The sequence below is a fragment of the Phycodurus eques genome, chromosome 10 (genome assembly GCF_024500275.1).
Source record: "Phycodurus eques isolate BA_2022a chromosome 10, UOR_Pequ_1.1, whole genome shotgun sequence".
Taxonomy (NCBI): domain Eukaryota; kingdom Metazoa; phylum Chordata; class Actinopteri; order Syngnathiformes; family Syngnathidae; genus Phycodurus; species Phycodurus eques.
Window position 1 is genome coordinate 23,100,037 of NC_084534.1, and position 21,549 is coordinate 23,121,585.

The window sequence follows — 21,549 nt, forward strand, 5'->3', positions numbered from 1 at the left end:
CAGGGATTTATCCAGATTTTCTGAACCGTAGATGATGAAATCCCTAAATTCCTTGCAATTGTACGTTGAGGAACATTGTCCTTAAACTGTTCGACTACTTTCTCACACAGTTGTTCACAAAGAGCTGAACCCCGCCCCATCTTTGCTTGTGAATTACTAAGCAATTAAGGGAAGCTCCTTTTATACCCAATCATGGCATCCACCTGTTCCCAATGAGCCTGTTCACCTGTGGGATGTTCCAAACAGGTGTTTGATGAGCATTCCTCAACTTTCTCAGTCTTTTTTGCCACCTGTCCCAGCTTTTTTTTGAACGTGTTGCAGCCATAAAATTCTAAGTTAATGATTATTTGCTAAAAACAATAACGTTTATCAGTTTGAACATTCAATATCTTGTAGTGTATTCAATTAAATATAGGTCGAACATGATTTGCAAATTATTGTACTCTGTTTTTATTTATGTTTAACACAACATCCCAACTTCATTGGAATTGGGGTTGTACAATGTTACCAATAGACATAAAAGAAAACCAGCTTGGAGCAGATTTGCACAATAAATCTAATTTTTCTTCAGTGTGGTTCCACGAAGTGGAGTTGTCATAGGTAAGTAGTGGTCGTCCTCCGGAGCGCTTCGTGTGGATGGGGGGTAATTTTCTTTGCAAGAGGCGGTCTAAAATTACCATTAAGCATTCATGCGCTACGACTGCACATGTCGTGTAGGCTGTCAGCCACTGCTAACACGGAAACAAACACGCAGACGCACACTCGAGCAAACAAGGTGGATACAATCTCCGGCCCAAACAGCTGATGTTTATCTTTTCGCTCGTCTATATACGATATAACTTTATCTTCCATGACAAATACACTGAATGTGGTTTTTTTTTGTGGGGGGGGGGGGGCGGGTGGGCAATTGTTATTAAACCTTATTCTCTGATGTGTATACAACAAAATGACGAATTCAGTATAATAATGTTAATATTTATCTATAATCTGCATTTATATTCATGTTAATGAATATTATTATTGCTGTTAATGTTTTGTTTATTTATTTACTTATGTTTTAAGAAATGTATTTATTTAAATTGTAAATTATAATTATAATAAAATAATATTTACTATATATATATATATATATATATGTATATATATATATATATATATAGTAAATATTATTATTTCAGTTGATTAGTTTCTTGTTAATTAGTTTTTTAGTTAACTCATTTCTTAAATATAAATGTAGAATATCTAAAATTATATTAAAAAATGTTTAAATTTACATATATATACATATATATATATATATATATATATATATATATATATATATATATATATATATACACACATATATATATATATATATATATATATATATATATATATATATATATATATATATATATATATATACATATATATATATAAAATTTAAGTTGTATATTTATATTTTGGGCGGCACGGTGGACGACTGGTTAGAGCGTCAGCCTCACAGTTCTGAGGAGTGGGGTTCAATTCCCGGCCCCGCCTGTGTGGAGTTTGCATGTTCTCCCCGTGCCTGCATGGGTTTTCTCCGGGCACTCCGGTTTCCTTCCACATCCCAAAAACATGCATTCATTGGAGACTCTAAATTGCCCATAGGCGTGACTGTGAGTGCGAATGTTGTTTGTTTGTATGCGCCCTGCGATTGGCTGGCAACCAGTTCAGGGTGTACCCCGCCTCCTGCCTGATGACAGCTGGGATAGGCTCCAGCACGCCCGCGACCCTTGTGAGGAGAAGCGGCTCAGAAAATGGATGGAATATTCAAAGACTTTGGCACGTCCATCGTGGAAGCCAGGACTGAATCCTGGGTTGTTAGTTCTGGCACGTAAAAGGAAGCATCAATGTTGTTGGCATGGCAACCTATGTTCTTCTTCTTTTGTGATTTATGTAACATTGGTGTACCAGCCAGGACGTCTTTCATGTTGTCCTACTGCTAACGTCAGTGCAAATGTTACCGTTCAGTTGTTGTAGAAAAAAAAAAAAAAAAAAAAAACAGCAACAACAATAATAAAGTAAATTTAAAGGCACAGTATGTCTAATTGTATTTACCAGGATGGCTGGCAGGTAAATGACATTTCACACCTATAGGTGGAGCGTAGGAGTGATTAAAACAGCCACTTACTGTAAAACAAACGTCTCAAACGACTCCCAGCAGCTTTCATTTCGAATTAATTTCAACACTGCTAACGATTTGCACAGCGACACTGATTTTTTAAAATAAATTACCACTGCCTAAGGATGTCTAATTACCACAAAAAGAGCGGCTTCATTAGCCGACGTGGGTAGGCTGCAGGTCAGCGCGAATTAAAAGCCGTGAGAGGAGCGCGTACACCGCCTTCGCCACCCCGACACGAAGGTGCGTCGCTCGAATTAGCCCCTTAATTGTAGCTTAATGAAATGCACTTGTTTGATAAGCCCTTAATTACAGGAAACAATAACGCCGCACCCTGCTGACAGCCAGCTGAGTGATGAGCCCCGGGCGGACAAGAAGAAACAACCTTAACTGATGATTAAAACTGTGACGAACGGACCCTCGCACCCGCATTTTCTTGCGGAATCATCAAAATGCTATTCCCATATTATTTCACATAGGCAAAATATATATATCGGTATATAATTTAGCACATCCCATCTGTCTAGCAGATCTGCTTCCAATTGAGGCTCATTTGGGCAAATTCTCTAACCTGAATCTGGGAATTTGCCAAAAATCACTGCTTCAAATCAAAATGGCTGACTTCCTGGTCAATTTCAGGCATTGGTGCTTGAGACTTGCATCCTATTAAGAAAGACCTAGCCACCAAATTTGGTGTCAATTGGTGAAACTTGTGTCAGGGGCAAACATTTATTTACGTTCTGCGAATCCTCAAATTCAAAATGGATGCTTAAAACCAAAATGGCTGACCTCCTGTTAAATGTCTGGCCTGGGTCTTTTAACAATTTTTTTGTCCGTCCTTTTATGATCGACAAGTCTGCCAAATTTCGTGTCAGTCGGTGACACTGGTATTGTGGGATAATTAATTTAAATTTTTTTTATGAAACTCTCCAGGTGGCACTTGTTAATGAGTTTTTTTGGGGCTGTGTTGGGGAGCTCTAAAATACAGAATTGTTCACCAAAAAAAAAAAAACACAAACCGTATTTTAATCTTAACCCAAAACAAAACGAAGTGCTTTCGAGTTTCTGAGGCAACTTTAACATGACCGCACCTTGAGGACAAAAACAGCCCAAATAATGCATTGATCTCGCACTGAAAAGCCTCTGGGAATTAAAAGGAAGAAAATATGGCGTTTTAATAATAATAAAAAGCCATGTATAAACATAAACATGATTAAAAGAAATCTCAAGGACAACACTGTCGACTACACAATCGCAAATAGGAAAAGGCCACAACAAAGAAACTGTTGTCGTGGTTGAACGACAATAACAGCACACAGCAGCTAATTGGGAAGTGTTGTTAACACAAAGCAGCTTGACAGTGTCCTTGAACGCCCCATACAGCCACGTTAGTTGTAAATCGTCTGGATTTATGTATACATTATTCATTTATTCACTATTTATTCATTATTACAGTACATATTTGATCCTTTAAATCAAAGGAGGATTATTTGTGAACCGTATATTTTGAACATCTGCGTTGAATGATAGATGAAGTAACTCATCTATCTATCTATCTATCTATCTATCTATCTATCTATCTATCTATCTATCTATCTATCTATCTATCTATCTATCTATCTATCTATCTATCTATCTATCTATCTATCTATCTATCTATCTATCTATTTATCTATCTATCTATCTAATTTATACTTATAATTTCACTAACCCACACCAAACCATTTGTAGGCTATAGAGTCTGCCTCCCCGCCTCTTTTCTGCCAAATGGCAGGTATAAATTTAGCTTTTATGGCTCATGCCGTAATCATTTGTCATATAGTTAATTTGCACTGCTGGACAGAATTCTTTTACGCTCTTTTGCGATGTATTAATTCAAATGATTTTACCCATTAGTCAGCCCTGAAAAGAGAGCAATCAGCGCAATGATCGGCCAGAGCGCTTTCTGGCAATAGCGACGGCATTAGCTCAACAAGGCGCTCTCGCGAGGTGACCTGTTTGATTAAACGGACAAATGAGCAAACAAAATGGGGGAAAAAAAATTTGAAGTGAAATGATGGGATTGGTTTTTTTTTTCCCTCTCTTTTCCCAGGTAATGCCGTAAATGTTTCTCGAAGCATCCGGCACGCGGCGGGTTAAGAGCGACGGCAAACAATAACATTTCAGCTGCAGATGTCCTTGAGGCCAAACCAAGGACGTGGACACAATTGCTAAACTCGTATTCCCCCGGCGTGATCAAATCACCCGGCAACACATATAAATAAAAGGACAGGAAATGAGGACTACGCATTCAGGGGTGTCAGACACCCAAATGAAGATTCATGGCGAAGAGGCGCTGTGGAGGCGGCAAAAATTAACTGCGAATAAAAGCGACGGACAGCCTCCAAAGTCCGGCACCTCGAGTGTCTTTGGTGGTACACAAAACAGACAATCGACTTGAGGCCATTTGTCAGCCATGGGAGAGCTTTTACTCAAGCTACAAATAACAAATGTGTGTCATCACGTAAACCATCAGACACGTTTTTTTCCCTTTTCTTTTTTACAGGATTTCATCTCATAGAGCATCGAATGTGTGAACTCTTGTCTTTTCGGACACGCATTCTTGAGACTTTTTGTGGGTTTACTCATGATAGACCTGCCAGCCAAATTTAATGTGCTCAAGGATAAATGCTTCGGGGGCTGAATTGTGTTTTACGACCGGTAATCAAACATCGCCGCCACTTATTGGGAAATGGCCAAATGACACTAAAACGGGCGCTTCCAACAACAATGCCAAACTTCCTATGTTCGATGCCATTTGTCAGCCATGTCAGAGCTTTAACTCAACTTACAAATAACCCACGTGCGTCGTAAACCATCAGATACATTCTTTACAGGATTTCATCTCATAGAGAATCGAATGTGTTAACTTTTTGTCTTTTCAGATACGCATTCTTGAGACTTTTTTTAGGGGTCTACTCGTGACACATGGTTCAAATTTGGTAACAAGTGGACAAAATATCTTTGTTTTTGAAGGATGCTGGCGATGGCCAAAATTCGTCCTGAAGTAGCTGCGTCAAAACAAAATAGCATGGCTTCTTTAGACTTTTTTTTGTGTGGGTCTGCTCATGATAGACATGCCTACCAAATTTCATGTAGCTGAAAGATCCGTGCTTCAGGGGCTGAATTTTCGAAAGAAAATTGTGTTTCATGGCAATTCCTCAAACTCGCAATGACAAAAACAACAAAATTCAAAGTGCGGTGGCAGTCGAATCAAACAAATTTTAAAATGGCCACTTCAGACCAAACTCACACTTTCTGTCTTTTTTCAGGTATGGCTTTTGAGACGTCCATATTCTGTGTACCGTAGCGATATAGGCTTTATAGGGAGTATAGCGAAGTATCTAACTTCGCTGCCATGCTCTGCCCAAACATAACGCCGAAAGCAAAAAGTCTTCACAATTTAGTGTCATCCATCCGTCTAGTATATGTGGACCAAATGTGGTAGCAATCTGACAAAATGTCTAGGACAAGTTCGTATTTGAAAGAGATCCGGAAATGGCCAAAATGACCCTAAAATGCTCGCTTCTAACCAAAACGGCAGACTTTCTGTGTTGGTTGACATTGATTCTTGAGACGATTTTGTGCGTCTACTCATGATAGACGTGTATACTAAATTGCATGTTGTGAAGTCCATCTGGCTTTGGGGGCTGCATTTTCCAAAAATGTTTGTGTTTCATGCCGAATCTACAAACTTCGCTGACATGCTCCGCACATAGGCAATGACAAAAACGTTTTTTTTTTTTTTTTTTTTTTTGTGGGTCTACTGATGGTAGACATGTCTATCAAATTCTTGGTTGCCAAGTGAAATTGGCTTCAGGCCCTGAGTTTTCAAAATAATTCCACCGTGTTGGTACAGAGTCCATTTTGGAGTGTTACATTTTCTGTTACCGTTACGTAGTGCTGCTATATCGTTTCACGACACAATACCTGTTTCTGCTCCTCTCCCAGGCCGTCCCACATGGACGCAACGATCTTGGACACGTCACCGAACGTTGCATTGGGATTCTGCCCCTTGATGGCCGCCTGTGTGTCCCTGAAGAAGAGCGCGTACGCAGACACGGGCTTGGTGGGCTCGTTGGGGTCCTTCTTCTTCTTCTTTTTCTGCGGTTTGGGCTTGGGCTTCATCATCTCGGACGATGGCCGTTTCTCCCCCGTCATCTGGGGGAAAAAAAGTAAAAAACAAGCCGATTGAAAGTGCTGTTAAAAAAAAGCCTACTTATTCACTATGTTCTGAAGAACCCCGAAAAGAACCACTGGCCTGCCGCTATACCAGTATGATGCAATAGCCGAATCCATTAAATCTTTTTCGCCAAGTTATATAAAAAAAAAAAAAAAAAAAAAAAAAAAAAAGCGGGCATTTCTGGGCAAGAGGAATTTTAAATCACCTGCTGGATCTGCTCCATCTTTGATGGTGGTCTCACAAGCGAAGTGGAGAGTGCAAATGGAATTACTTACCAATAGAGAGCGCGAAAGAGATGCTAATCATTTTTATTCACACACGCCGAGAAGGGGAAATATTCCGACATAGCCTGCTCTTCTAACATCTAATAGTGTTAAGAGTTCCGAAGCGCTCATTTGCATCTGGCCATGTATGTGAAGCTCAGTGTGTTCGCTGATGAAAACAAAGCAAATCCCCTCACGCATGTTGGCCAATAGGCAATTTATGACAACAGTTTTACAATTTAGCATCCAAATGAATGCAAAAAAAAAAAAAAAAAAAAGCCTTCTAGGTAGCCCTCTAATGCAATATGTCGATATGCAAAATACATTTCAAGTACTTCCTCTGGGTCCATTAATATATTATAACGTTTTGTATCATCCATCTATCCATTTTTCTTAGCTGGAGCCTATCCCAGCTTCCTTTTTGGTGAAAGAAGCGGGGTACAATCTGGACTGGTCGGCAATCAATCCACACACCATTCACATATGTATGGGAAAGTCTTCAATTAATCGAAGAAGCATGTGTTTGTGTTTGGGAGTATCGGAGAACATGCGAGTTCAAACACGGATCTCCTGACTGTGAGGCAGAAGTGCCACACACTACTCTATTGTGCTGCTTGGAATTCAATTTTGTGTACATAAATATTCATCTATATCTAACACACACCCACTTTTTTTTTTTTACATGCACACCATCATCAAAGATCAATAGTGACACCAGGTTATCATTTTAGTTGCAAGGCACCCTCACAGTAAAGGGTCAGTCAATGCTGTGATTTTTTTGTGTGTTTTTTTGCCGCATGCTTTGAATGAGAAAATGTAGCGCCATCTGGTGGGAAAAGAATGCATCGAATTAAAATTGATTACAGTAGTTTATGTTAAGACAAATGTGGGATCCACAAATTGTTTTCAATGGGACTTCTTTTTATGTGGCTTTGCCGTTTTTGGCATATTTAAGGAACACTGATGATATTTCTAAAAATGTAAAAAAAAAAAATTCTCCCCTGGCGAATTTGATCTTTATTAATTTGACAAAATCCCAAATGGATAAAAACCCTGAATGGCACAAAAGGTCCCTACAATATCCTCAAGCTTGCTACCACGAGCCACGTCAGTACCTTTGAATGAGGATCGGTCTCCTCTTCCTGATTGGAGCTGGAGGGGGAGGGCGTGGCCGATTTGCTCCCGGGAGGCGAGGGGGACCCGTGGGGAAGAGCGCTCCGGCCCAGCTGAGGGTTCAGCTGGGACAGCGCGCTCATTGGGTTGGCCAGTATCGGAGGCGAGCGGTTAATCAGGGCGTGGTTACGGGCGGGGTCGTAACGAACGTCGTCTGGGTGGTGCTGCTGCTGGTGGTGGTGATGGTGTTGTTGTTGTTGCTGCTGTTGGTGGAGGTGGTGGTGGTGCAAAGCCATCTCGTGCATCTGGGGTGAGAGAAGAAGACCAGCTTTACTACAGTATCATCTTCTCTGCAGCCCAAGAATATGCAAATGCCAATCAGCCAAATACGCAAATAGACGAGGAAATGGCATTTGTCAATTTGAGAGAGGCTCGATAATGAATATGATAAAAGAATGTGAGTGTACAGAGGGAAGAAACCCTCTTACTGTACGTGTGCCGCTGAACAGAGGCTGTGGGTGCTGTTGGCATTTTTTTTTCTCCCATTGACCTTCATAGAAGGACAAAGTACTAATCTGGGGATGAGGTAATTAACGTGGTAATTAGGCCTAATACAGTTTTTGAAGAGCGGAAAAGTGCAAATGTTGACACCTACACCAGATAGTATACACTAGAGGTGTAAAACTAGGCTAAACACGATGATTCAATATGTATCTTTGGCTTTATGCCTGTGAATATTCTCATTTATTCAGTTCATTGAAACGATCACAACTGGACTGTTTGGTCGTCTTAGGCTGAATGGTGTCAAGGTTTGATCATCAATTCCAGGATTCACTATTAAGACCTTTCTTCTAGCTTATCCAGGAATTTGTACAGTTACTGTTTTGTACAAAACAACAACAAAACATTTTATGATGATTTCTTGATTAAAATGCATTCCAAAACTGAAACATTTGTGTTGGTGGTTGCTCGACCGATTTCTGACTTTGCCTTGCTGTTCAAACTGGTCAAATGTGGAGAGGTCACTGAAATCAAAAGAGTCCGCATCAAAGCGCTTCAAATAGTCTCTAAATTTGTTCAGCACTGCATTTGATTAGTCATTACAGTTTGAAAAAAATTGTGACAGGAGCCTTCAGTGACTGGTATAGATTAAATTTTTTTTTTTATTACTCATGTTACATCAAGGTACTGTTCTTTCCTCACGTTCTGGTCAACAGAGCGAAGCACAATGGAGAATGTTCTTCAGTCTCCATTGTGCCTTCAAGGGTGCTCGCAGAAGACTCTCGCCGCGTCGTGCTCTTAGCGCTTTTAAAAGTCTCCGAATAATAAGCACATCAAAAGCGTTTCTCTGAGATGCGTCGAGACAGAACGTGAGAAGGATGCTTTTAATGCGGCCGTAAATGGGGAAACGTTTGGCAATTTATTCGTTCAGAAAGTGATGAGCCAGCATTTGTTCCCCCTTTTATTTATTTATTTATTTATATTTTTTAAAAAATTTATGAGTTAAATAATACATCACACATTAGCGCCAGAGCTGGAAAAGATCAAATCAAAAGGGCCGCAGCGTGTATGAGGTCTTGATAAATACGAGTAGAACTTTAGATACGAAGGCTCTCTAATCATAATAGACCCCCAGCGGATTGCCTGAGTAAAAAAAAAACACAACAACAAAAAAAATACACAACAAAGTGATGAGGCTCAAACTCATCATTTTCTGTGTTTGCCGCCATGAAAAAAAAACCATTCCTTTCTGCATTTTAGAATAACTTGCGATCATAATTCAAAACACTCAACATGGTGGAAATAGCCTCACAAAAATAAGTGAATAAAAGAGTGAAGGGGGAGTAGGAAATAGAAACCCATTAATTTTCCATTTTCCACGGGCTTGCTCTTTATGGGTCCTCACAAGTCGAGAAACGTTGAAAAACCAATTAATCAAACACGAATGGCCTATCATAGCTGCCGTGCTTCTATTTCCATAGCAACAGCCTCCTGGCGCACACAAGAAAGAAATGGTCACCCTTTAGCGGGAGCCACCGTGTTTAATGTAAACAACAAGGAGATCGGCTACTTGTAATAGAATAAAGCAGCGTTATATTCACTGCAGCATAATTGTTCTTTTCATCGCTATCTTCATCAAGCACATTTGACGTCGGGTTACATTTGATTGGCTTCTTATTTTTTTCCACACAGAAAGCAGCACAAACACGTTCACTGTGCTGCTGCTGGTTTGTGAATCGCACGTATATTTTTTTCCCCCTCCTCCCGCCATCATCATTCATACCGGTTCTCAAAGCTCACAGCATTCACGGTTTTTACATTCCAGCTGAGAGTCGTGCCCCACGGCTAATGAAGCGGTTAATCGTCGTGAAACTAAAAAAGCAAGAACGCCGTGTGTGTGTGCGCGTGTGTGTCGCCAGCCTTCGAGTCAAATACAGGTAGAGTAAGAAAGGAGAATGCAAGAACTGCATGCAGCTGGACTTTCTCTTTAACCTTTGCTGTAAACGTCACCTTTACAGATGCCATGTGTGCTGTGGTAAAGTTGAGAAAAAGTCTTTGATGCCCAGTGTGAAAGTGGCTATAGTAATGTTAATTGTTCAAATTGGGAAATTGCCTCTATTTGAGGTCCATGCAGCAATCAGTAGTACTTTCTCTTCGAGCTTCACCGTAAACACCAGCTTTACAGACGCCACATTTGCTGTGGTAAAGATGGGAAAGCCAAGCCAGGAAAAACTTGGGTTTGATGCCAAGATGAGCGAAATGGTGTCTATTTCAGGTACGGCATTTTATTTATGAACCGAGCGATCATTTTATAACAACAATACATCGTATTTGTTGTCTTTTTTCCACAATTAATGACTTTTCATTAAAAATACAGCACCCCTTTTTTTTCTTAAAACCCAACTGTAAACTTCAGCTTTACAGATGCCACATCAGCTGTGTAGATGGTGTGCTGTGGTAAAGACAAGACAAGGGGAATTTATTTGCACAAATCCATCATGACTGCTAAGCTAAGCAATTGTAAAGACTATCAAAACCCTGTGCCCTTTTAGAGAGAACTTACATTGCCGTGTCCATAGGATGCGTTCACACAGTCGTTAAGGCATGAGGCTGAATGCATTCAGATAATTAGATACGTGGCAGCGTCAGTGCCGGCATTTGAGGCGCCGACAAGTGCTTTCAACACAAACGAGCATGGGCGGTAAATGTTAGATATAAGGTATTTCTTCAAATATGATTTAAGTTTGGCATTGCGAAGAAGCCCCCCCAAACATTTGCACTGGTGCATTTTTTGCCGATAAGAAAGAAGCTAAGGTTTACTTCCAGTGTGAGAACACTGGAAACACTGACACCTCAAAGTCCCAACAACCTACCGGCAGGTCATGTACTCACGATAGATCTGATGGATAGTTAATTAAGTTCATGTTTTTACAGAAAACTTCCAGTCTTTATTTTGCAAACATGGCAAGCAGCCAGGAAGATTCCATTCGCTATATGTGCTCAGAAATATGATGTGATGGATATACTATGTTAAGTTCGAGGGTAAAACACACACATGCTCACAGTAGGAGCCTTGTGGAACTCCCAATTTATCAACTCAACTCTGCTAGGCGAGTTGTTTGTTGCTTTTAGGTCTGTTGGGTCAGTGCCAATTTAGAAGACAGGACAGCAGTGGTCTGTGTTTGTGTCATACATCATCATGAGTGATTACATTTAGTCAAAGACTGACAAATCACTGTCACGGCGTGATTAACTGATTCAAAGAATCAGAATTGAGTCACCTTTAAACGAAAGGTTCATTTACTATCAACGGTGGCATTGAGCGGCAGCCATTTCAGGCCAGTCACAGATGACTGTACAAACATTATGAAAGATTGAGACGGAGGTTGTCGGTTGCCATAGGTACTGTATGCTAATTCATAATGGCATGGTTTGATTTCTGAGTGACGAGATGAGGGGGAACATTGAGTTAGAGGAATTTTTCGGTCAGCGCGCTCTCTGCTTTTAGCATGAATGACTCTCGGGCACTGAGATGATTTCCCTCTCAGCGGAAGCAAACATCCCACAATGAAGCTGGCCCCTGTCAGCAGTTCTTCTTTGAATACATTTCTATTGACATATAACAAATCAAAATCCATGAACAGCACTCTGCAAAGGCTTCAACTACTGTAAGGTCAGTGAGTGAATGGCTGGAATAAGGAATGTAAGTTTAATTCAATGTCAAACAATGCTACACAACAAGTTAACATCTGTCAAATCTTTAAAATGTTAAACTGAAGCCAAATGTTCAATTTGGAGCAAATCTTGATTCAGTTGAGTTGGAGTTTACACTATACTACACTGAAACAGGTTAAAAATGTGTGATTTTTACCAAAAAGTGATCCTTGAGAGAATAGTTAGTCATTAAAAAAAAAATACAGGTTCATATACTGTAACAGAAAGACTTAACACAATCTAACCAACAGCAAGAAAAATACGTGATCCATCCCCCAAAAATAGCGAGTGAGGCGAGCCGTTCGGATATGGCGATGGCGAGCGTCCAGGCGCGGCTAAACTTGTGATGTAAAGGCAGAAAACGGGCGGTGAGCGTGCGTCTCCTCCTCCGCCCGCCGCCGTCTCTACGCCTGTCGTGTTTGCATTCCTGCCTTGTACATCACAGTCAAATGGGAGTCAAATAACAAAAGGCTTTCCATTTATGTGCGGCACATTGGGGGCCCGAGATGGAATATCACAGAGGCATTGTTCCCTTTTGCTTTGCGCCCGACCTCACCTCCAATTGCCTGCACCATTTCATTTAGCTAAGGGGATTTGACCAGCAGCACTGAGATGAGATGGCAGGGTGCTACTCAGATACAAGGAGGACCGAGAGATTTAAAGCAAAGGCTAAAACACCTCACCTTGGCATGTCCTCGTGAACAGTAGCTTCTTCTCTTTATCCCCCCCCCCCCCCAACTTATTAGCGTCATAGATTTTTTATTCATTATTAACTGGAGTCCCCTCAATCAATCATTTTATTCCACATTAAACTGTAAAATGGGAGCTGAAAATGAAGTCCATTAATGATAAAACTGCACATTATTCACTGTTTGGTCTGTTTTAATAAGCTCCATCCCATCCCGCGTATTTTCTTTAAAATACACAGCGAACATGTGACTACTCCCATGGATGTTTTGGTAAAAATACATACAACTGTAGGTAGTTTTACCAAAACATGATATACTTACTTACTTAATTAATACTTACTTACCTACAAATAACGGCTGCTATAACAGAAATAGATACAAAACAACACCACAATCAAAACTTGGTTTCATTCAAAATAAACAGCTCATCTTGGCGCGTCCTGACGAGAAGTAGCGCCTTCTCGCCCTCCACAACTTGTTAGCACCATATATTTTGTATTCATTATTGACTGAAGTCCCTTCTGTTGTGCCTCAATCAATTATTTTTATTCCACATTAAAGCTAGCGATTAAGAATTGAGAATTAAAAACTTTTTGTCTTTTTTTTTGTGAAAACTGTCGATATGACATGACCGTAGTACAATAATAATAGTAATATTAATAATGCACGCCACCTATATAGCGCTTCCAAGGTACTCAAAGACGCTTTACAATTGCACTTATTTATTTTGAGAATTCGTAAATAACATTTCAAAAAAGAAGCTTCAAGCTGTTTATTGCCACTCTCAGTTGAAGATTACTGTCAACCTGAAAATAAAACAAAAACAATTACGTTACACAAAAGTCCACTTAGCATTATGCTAACAAACACCGCAATACGGCATGGTGTGCTAACAGATAGCATCGGTGTCACTCACAATTATGAACTGAAGGAAAAAAAAAGCGGAAAAAATTGTTTTCTTTTATCATCTCATGACTGGTGTATGTTTTTATAGTACAACATTATAGTGCTCTTTGTTTTTGTATTGAAGTGTTTATATCATATCATATATCATATCTTAGGGCTCTACTGACTAGCTGAGCAGGTAGGTCAAGGGTTAAAGTCTAAAATGAGAGCTTAAAACGAAGCTCATTAACAATAAAACTGCACCTTATTCACAGTCTGGAATATTTTAATAAGCTCCGTCCCATCCCGTGTTTTAAAAAAAAAATACAATCATGTGACTACACACACACACACAAAGCGCCCACTCCGCCTCCTCCTGGCTGCTCGACTGGAGCCATCTTGTTTAGAGTGATGGCTCACTCGCGCAGGTTCACGGCCGCTATTGTAAAATCAGCCAGCGTTTAATTGAAACAAATGACTATAATAATAGAACATTATCCCTGCAGGCACCCAGCTGTGACAGCTTTAATTAGAGGCGCGCTCGGGAGCCATCCTTCAAAAAGCGCAGTAAACACGAGCCCGCAGGCTGAGGGAGGGGCGGGGGCAAGAGGGGGGAGTCCTTCGCAAGCCCCTCAAAGCTACTCGTCGTTCGCCCTGAGGGCACGGCGCGCTAACGACGGCAAGACGCCGCCGCCGCCTCCTCGCCCGCCCTCTCCCCATCGTGTCTTTGCTTTATCAACCTCTGCACGCCCCGGGGGGGTCATTTACGCTGAATTAATGCACCAGCCGATTTATGAATCGTACATCGGGAGCGAACGCTGCTTTCTATGTGACATCACGCAGATGCTGAGTCAAGAGAAGCATGGGAAGCAGATGTATGCTGGTAGCATAATGGGAGGCCATTGGAAAGTAGACAGTGTACAGTGTACGTAGCATTAAATATGATCCAGATATTAGCCAAGTGGACTTCCGTTTATTTCCTTTACAGTCAACAGTAGGGGTGCGCGGTATATATGGTAGACTCTATCGACCAATTGCGATCATTCTTGTTGGTGACATCAGCGTATTCGCTTCTGTGTGAAAATGTCTTCAAGCATGTCTGACAACGGCGCTGGAAGCAAAGTTTTGAACCTGCTAAAAACGACACGACCACGTCAAACATTCTCTCTGCTTTCCTTTACTGCTCCGGAACTACCGAGGGAATGCCAGGCGCTAAGCTAACTTGCACCGAGTCAGTAAAACGTACTAATTAAAGTTCAATTTCTGACAAATATCGTTCTCACTAAACGAGGACAGCGAGTACCCAAACAGGAGAATATGGAGAAGCCATGCTAACTGCTAAACTAACGTGAAAAGGTAGATTGGCAAAACATCAGAAGAAGTGGCTGAAAAGGCCAAGGGTTATAGCGCTGGCATGCACTGGACAGCCTGCCAACATGGACATATCCAATATTCATGATTTGGACAATGTTTTTTATTTTTATTTTAAATTAGCTTTCCAGATGTGGACAGCAGTTCAATTCAATAGTCACAAGCGAAACAATACAACACTTATTGTAGCTACGTTCACCTGCCATCACATAGCGTCATCCTGGCAGGAAAACAGAAATACCTCACAAACGAGCAAAATCTGGACTGAAAAGGCAATTTAGTCCAAGTATATCTCCAACTAGCCACACTGCTGAAATGGACCTTGACACAACATTACTCAGAGCCAAAAAGATATTACGCCAACATTTTGTAGAAGACGGCTGGCTTTAAAGATGTGCCAGACACCCAAACACTGCTTTTTGTTTTGTTTTTTACAGCTACGGTAATGATGGTTGTTCCAGGGTTGTGCCTGTTGTGCTGTTTTTGCACAGGAGGCTGATGGTCACGGCTGCGATGAATGCCTTTTTTCATCCCGATGCAATGTTATGTTAGAATGACAATTTATTATTTTCTGCGCCAAGCACAACTAGGAAAAAAAAAAAAAACTCTTTTGAAAGCCATTTGTTAGGATCACTCAAAACAACAACAACATTTTGGCACAAATTCGGATGTAAACATTTATACAGTTGAGTTTTATTTTATGTTTGGAAACGTGCTGCACTTCGGGCCTACTGTGATGTAACTGTGGGGCTAATTGACATAACCGCCCCCACACCATGTTTCTCTGCCCGTGACTTGACCAATTACGCTGCATGAAGATCCTAATTTCAGCCATACATAAATAGGTGTGTAAAGCAAGCTATAATTCTTGATCCTTGGGTTATTCAGAATAAATTATGTCAAAAAAGATGTTATTAACATACTTGGGATCGGTTTTAAATAGTGAAAATGCATGATTGATCAATCCGGTGACTGATTTGTCTCCAGGTTGATGTATCCAACCATCCAACCACTAGTTGTGAAAAAAACACACACTCAGGGCTACGTGACAACAAGGCAGGTAGTAATGTCATGATGTCCCCCTCAGCGCCATCCTCCATGATGCTCATTACAGCTTATGTCAGAACCTCCTTAGCTTTTATATTTTTCCCCTCTCTCCCTCCCTTCCTTTCTTCTTCTCGTTGGTGTCTATGCCCCCTCCCCTCCCCCCCAAATCCCTCCCCCGGCCCGAGCGTGGCTCGGCGCTCACCTCGCAAAAAAAGCGGGGCGCGCCTCCCAGAGAGAATCGCATGTCCCGTCTGACATGACAGTTGCGAGGAAGACGCCCCAGACCTGACAGGCAGACGGCAAAAAAAAAAAAGAAAAAAAAAAGATGCTCGGCTAATGAGGCTCCTCACTGCCGTGTCAAAGGCGCTTTGAGTTTGATGCCCCTCCATCACCGCTCGGATGTAGTACAATACAATAAAAGTAAGCATAGATGCAGAAATAATGAGGAGGAAAAACAAGAGGAGAGAAAAGTGCATCTCGAGCAGAGGTGTCAAATATATGGCCCGTGGGCCATAACCAAACTGGCCGACGGGGAGGATTTTTGTAACATGTAAAACACATTAAGAGCATTTTTTTCTATAAAAGTAACTGTTGTTGCTAATTGTCTGCACTGGAGTTTGCACTTATTTCGGCGGTGAATTATTTTATTTTTTTGCCTGGACACCAGTTTCGTAAAAGGACACACAACAAAGTCTCAAGGACCCATTCATGAAGTTGAACAGAAAGTCGCACATTTTTCTTTCAATTTCATGCAAATTCCAGGGCTTGTATTTTTTTTCAAACTCCAACTAAGGAATTTGCCCAAATTGAGCCCCGATCACAAGAAAGTGTCCAAGGCGACGTTACATTGCAACGTTAGATCAATTTGTGAATGCGCCGCGAAGGGCTAATCGCTACTCCCAGCTTTGATTTCTTCTTGGATTTGGGAGTCACAATTGATGGTGCCCTACCATTTCCGCCTAGCAACAACAGGTTCTCTCCCTGCTGTGTTGGACTGGAATTAGGAGGATTTCTCAAAAATGTTCATCTTGGTTACATAAATCATGTTGCACCTAGGAGCACACTGAAAGCGGCCTAGAGATGGCGGCCTGGTGGCACCGTAGAGGTTAGTAGAAGCTTGTAGCAGAGGTAGCGGGGTGCTCATTACTGAGTGAGATGACTTGGGCCGGCTATTCACTGCCACCGGGGGCAGAATATTCCCGTTGATGAAAGTGGAATGAGGCGATAGGCCACAGTGCAATATGGACACGATTTCATGGCGTGATAACGCCCAGCAGGGGCCCTTGGCGGGCTCCAATATGAGACGCCTTATCTCCGCCATGTATCTGCTTCATAATGCCGGCGATCTGCCGCGGCCGCATCTGTTTCTTCTTCACTTGAGTGCCGCCATTGATCACATCTGCGGCACGGAATGAAGATGGCGATGACGCCGTCGACGGCAGAAACAACAACAACAGGTGTGCAGCGGCTCATCTTTCACACTGTTGTTTTTGAAATGTGATGTGATGAATTATCTAAATTGAACATTTTCTTCCGTGGAGATTTTCCGCGATGGCCCAGATAAGAAACTTTATTGCAAGCGGTGTTTTTGAGTGGTGCTTCCACATATTGAAGACCGTGTTTGTACATAGATCAAAATTACACCTGTGATGTGAATGAAATGCAATTTAAAAGCTGGGTTTCCGTGTGATTTAATACGGCCTCTTTAGAATTTCTGATTAAAAAGGAAGAAATGAAGTCAGGGCTCATATCCTTTGATTGCCTTAAGACATTAATTGACTTTTATAACACAAAAAAGATGAGCCACCAACCTAAGCGGCAATAAATATCCCTTTAAAATGATGAGAATGGAAAATAACGGCTATTTCTTAATGTACAACTACAGTTTCATATCACACTGCCGGGAAGAAGAAGAAAAAAATATAAGCCACTTTCTCCTGGGAGATGAGAAAAGAATTGAATTCTTCCTTATCGGTCATCTATTTTTCCACAGAATGCTATTACTCGCTGCCTGCCGTCGCTAGGCAACAGGACATATTAATAGGAGCCTTTTATTAGCCAGGCTTTACCAGCGCAGTACTAAAATGAGGAAGTGGAAAACATGAATGCGTTACATAAATTCAGGGAACCTTTCTTGGTTTGTACAATCTCAGTGTTTGGCCACTGATGCTTCATTTATGGAGGAGGGAAATGGAAAAAAGGAATGCAATATTTATGATTTTCTATAAATCTGAATATAAATACATATGATATAGTAAGGGGAAATACAGTATATCATAATATATCATATATAACACAATAAAGTAAATAATAATATATCAGTAGATATATAAATATACATTCATATAAAATGTATATCTCATCTAAAATCATCTCAAATCAAAAAATCTGATCTAATAATTTACTAATATACTATAATGTAAATCATATATATAATACAAAAATAATATAAATAATATTCTAATAATAGAAATATATAAAATAATCTAATCTAATAATAATAGTATGTACTATAAAATAATACAATACTGTAATACATTGTAATGTAATATGATACAATAATAATAATAATTCAATACATAACTATAATTCATTGTAATACATAATATAATGCAACATAACATCAACAACAACAATAATAGTGATAATAATAATAATATAATAATATATATAATATTTGATATGATTATGATAAAATAACAAAATAATGAAATAAACAAATATAAATTAATTAATAAATAAAATTACTTTTACTATTACTACTGCTACTGCTACTACTACAAATAATAATACATCCATCCATCCATTTTCTGAGCCGCTTATCCTCACAAGCGTCGCGGGAGTGCTGGAGCCTATCCAAGCTATCGTCAGGCAGGAGGCGGGGTACACCCTGAACCGGTCGCCATCCAATCGCAGGGCACACATACACGAACAACCATTTGCACTCACATTCACACCTTGGGGCAATTTAGAGTCTTCAATTAACCTACCATGCATGTTTTTGGGATGTGGGAGGAAACCGGAGGGCCCGGAGACAACCCACGCAGGCTCAGGGAGAACATGCAAACTCCACACAGGCGGCGCCGGGGATTGGTCCTCAGAACTTTGAGGCAGACGCTCCAACAAGCCGTCCACCGTGCCGCCAATAATAATCATAATATGAAAAATATTCATAAATATAGATGACTGTTTTCCGGGAATGGTGGCTTTGGTTACTGCGAGCGAGCAGTCAACATTGGAATCACGAGTAGAGTTCCACTCTGTCGGCGAAGCTCATTGAACTGGAGAGAAAACCAGACGTACACCATCATTTCTTCTGCATGCTCTCTAATCCCTGACACCAAATGACTTCAAAGAAGCTTTTTTTTTTCTTTTCTCATCTGAAAAGGGGGGAAGAGAATCTTCTTTCTCTCCAGAAGAGAGAAAGAAGATTCAAAGAGGAGAAAGTCCGTCAAGTGATATCGTACTTTGAAATGGGAAACGTCACATGCGATTCTCTCTTTTGCATCATCATCTTATCTTAAATCCACCATGTTTCTTGTTTTTGGAAACATTGATAGTGAAGGGGAAACGCTTTCAAACACACCTGTGCTCTTTTTTTTTTAACTCATTAATTCGCATCAGCTTGTCTGTGACAAGTTCACTTGACATGAACTCATATTTCATTCAAGCCGGCTCAGCTGAGCCGCCAACACCTGCCAGGAGCACTTCACTCCTCACCAGGAAAAACAAAGCCATTGGGGAGACGAAAAAAAGAAAAGAAAGGAAATGCACGGGGCAAGTTAACGCAGCAATCAAGACGGGATTAATATGACCAGTGACCTCCGCCGGCAATGAACAATTTCTCACTTTCAAACAAGGCATTTGGAAAAGCTGTTTATTTAAAAGAGGTAGAGTATGCATTTTTTTCTTTCTGTAAATTAAAACAGTTCCCAGGTATCTTGGTAAGCTGTCTATAAACCTTTGCAAAATAGACAAGGATCAAGAACAACAGCATATTTTACACACACTATTTTTGTCTTGCTGAAATCAGCACGTGAGCCAACTCTCATCCTGGCCCACAGCAAGACCGATGGCAAGTCTGGCTTTTGTTACCGTGACGAGGCTTGCAGCAAGAGTGGCTTCCACAACTTCACCAAGCAGTCGAGTATATGCAGCTTATCAGACGCTAACGCTGTGAGCTAACCCTGATCTGTGCATCCAACAAAATTCATTTACAGCTCTGCTTACCTTTTGACTTTGTTACGATAGCAGGGATGTCGTACATATGGCAGATGTGGGTTGCATGCAAGCATGATAGTGTCTCTGCATAACGGTGTTTCAGAGAGTGCAGTCCAGTGGCCAGACACCAGCTGGCGCTTGAAAGTGGCTCCAGATCTTCATCCAGCCTAGCAACCAAGTCGTGGGCAGAGAAACTCTTTGGGGGCGGTTATTATGTAAATTAGTGACCCAGTTATGTAAAAGTGGGGGAGTGCAAAATGTCTCGCTCTGAGACACATTTTAAGAAAAAAGAAAGAATACAAAAGATTTACCTTGTTTAATTTCAGACAGGTTGGCAGGCACGCTAGTCGTTTCGAGTTTATGAACTGTGTGCGATGAACGAGTTACACAAGAATACGTGGTCACGCGGGAGATGAGGGAACGTTCCGTTACCACTGTACTTAATGTTCTTCATTTGATTCCTTGTTTTAAAATCCTCACAAAAAGTGCAGGGAGCTCCCAGTGTCAGCAGCATCTCTTATAAATTTAACAAAACTTTTAATAGTTCCCTGAAGTTTACCCAGTTTTAAATATGATCTCTTATCGACTGACGGATTTTTTTAGTTGTTTTTTTTTTTTTAAAGGCAAATCCCTCAAAATGATTAACTGCCGATATTTGGCGCAGCTGATAATCAGCCTATCCATATTAAAATATTAATAAAGGTATACAAAGGCACACAAATAAAACGGGATGGCAACCGCGAGCTCGACGGCAGCGCGTGGACCGCTGCCGCTAATATGCGGCAAGCTATGCGTGGACGTCTCCCGGTATGATTATACATTCATCGTCTGCCCCGCATTCAAACGAGCACACTTGACGAGAGCTAACATCTCACGCACCATTGCGCAAAAGAGGCCGAGGTCGTTTAAATTTCAACTGCGTCGTTTTCAGTAACGCTTAATAGAAAATGAAGCGCTCCTGTTCAAATAAATGCTGGCCAGCTAGCACAATTGTGAGGTTTTGCACAACCATACGGGCAAAAAGGTATACAGTATGGGTCGTGTTCTTTTCTGGTTGTTGTTGTTGTCGAAGACCGGAATAACGGATAAAAACAAAACAAAACAACAACAAAAAAAGGCCACTCAGCGAGTCTGGCAGAGATGAGCAACTCTGCCTGGCTGCATTGATAAGATCAGTGCAACCTGAGCACAGCTATTAAATGTCTAATGTGTTTTGGAATCTGGAGATGCAATAACAGTGGGTCAGGGACGGAGAGACCCCATCAAGCGCAGCGGAGCGTCAAGGAGAAGAAGGAGCTCGTACGGAGACCACATATCAGCTTCTAGCCCCCAAAATATAAAATAAGATTCATTATTCACAAAATTAAGGCATTT

The 21,549-nt window shown here is 40.8% G+C and overlaps 1 protein-coding gene across 3 annotated transcripts in view; it reads right to left on the reverse strand.

Moving 5' to 3' along the window:
* The window catches only part of tox2 (TOX high mobility group box family member 2), a 102,018-nt gene that overhangs the window by 10,679 nt on the left and 69,790 nt on the right, over positions 1 to 21,549 (reverse strand). For 2 of the 3 annotated variants that reach the window (XM_061687849.1, XM_061687850.1), the window contains exons 5-6: positions 7,750 to 8,052; positions 6,119 to 6,349 (exon numbers count right to left, since the gene is read on the reverse strand). In XM_061687849.1, the coding sequence (XP_061543833.1) occupies positions 6,119 to 6,349; positions 7,750 to 8,052 (534 nt within the window). The remainder of the gene's footprint in view (positions 1 to 6,118; positions 6,350 to 7,749; positions 8,053 to 21,549) is intronic. The other variant, XM_061687851.1, reaches the window with a different exon arrangement.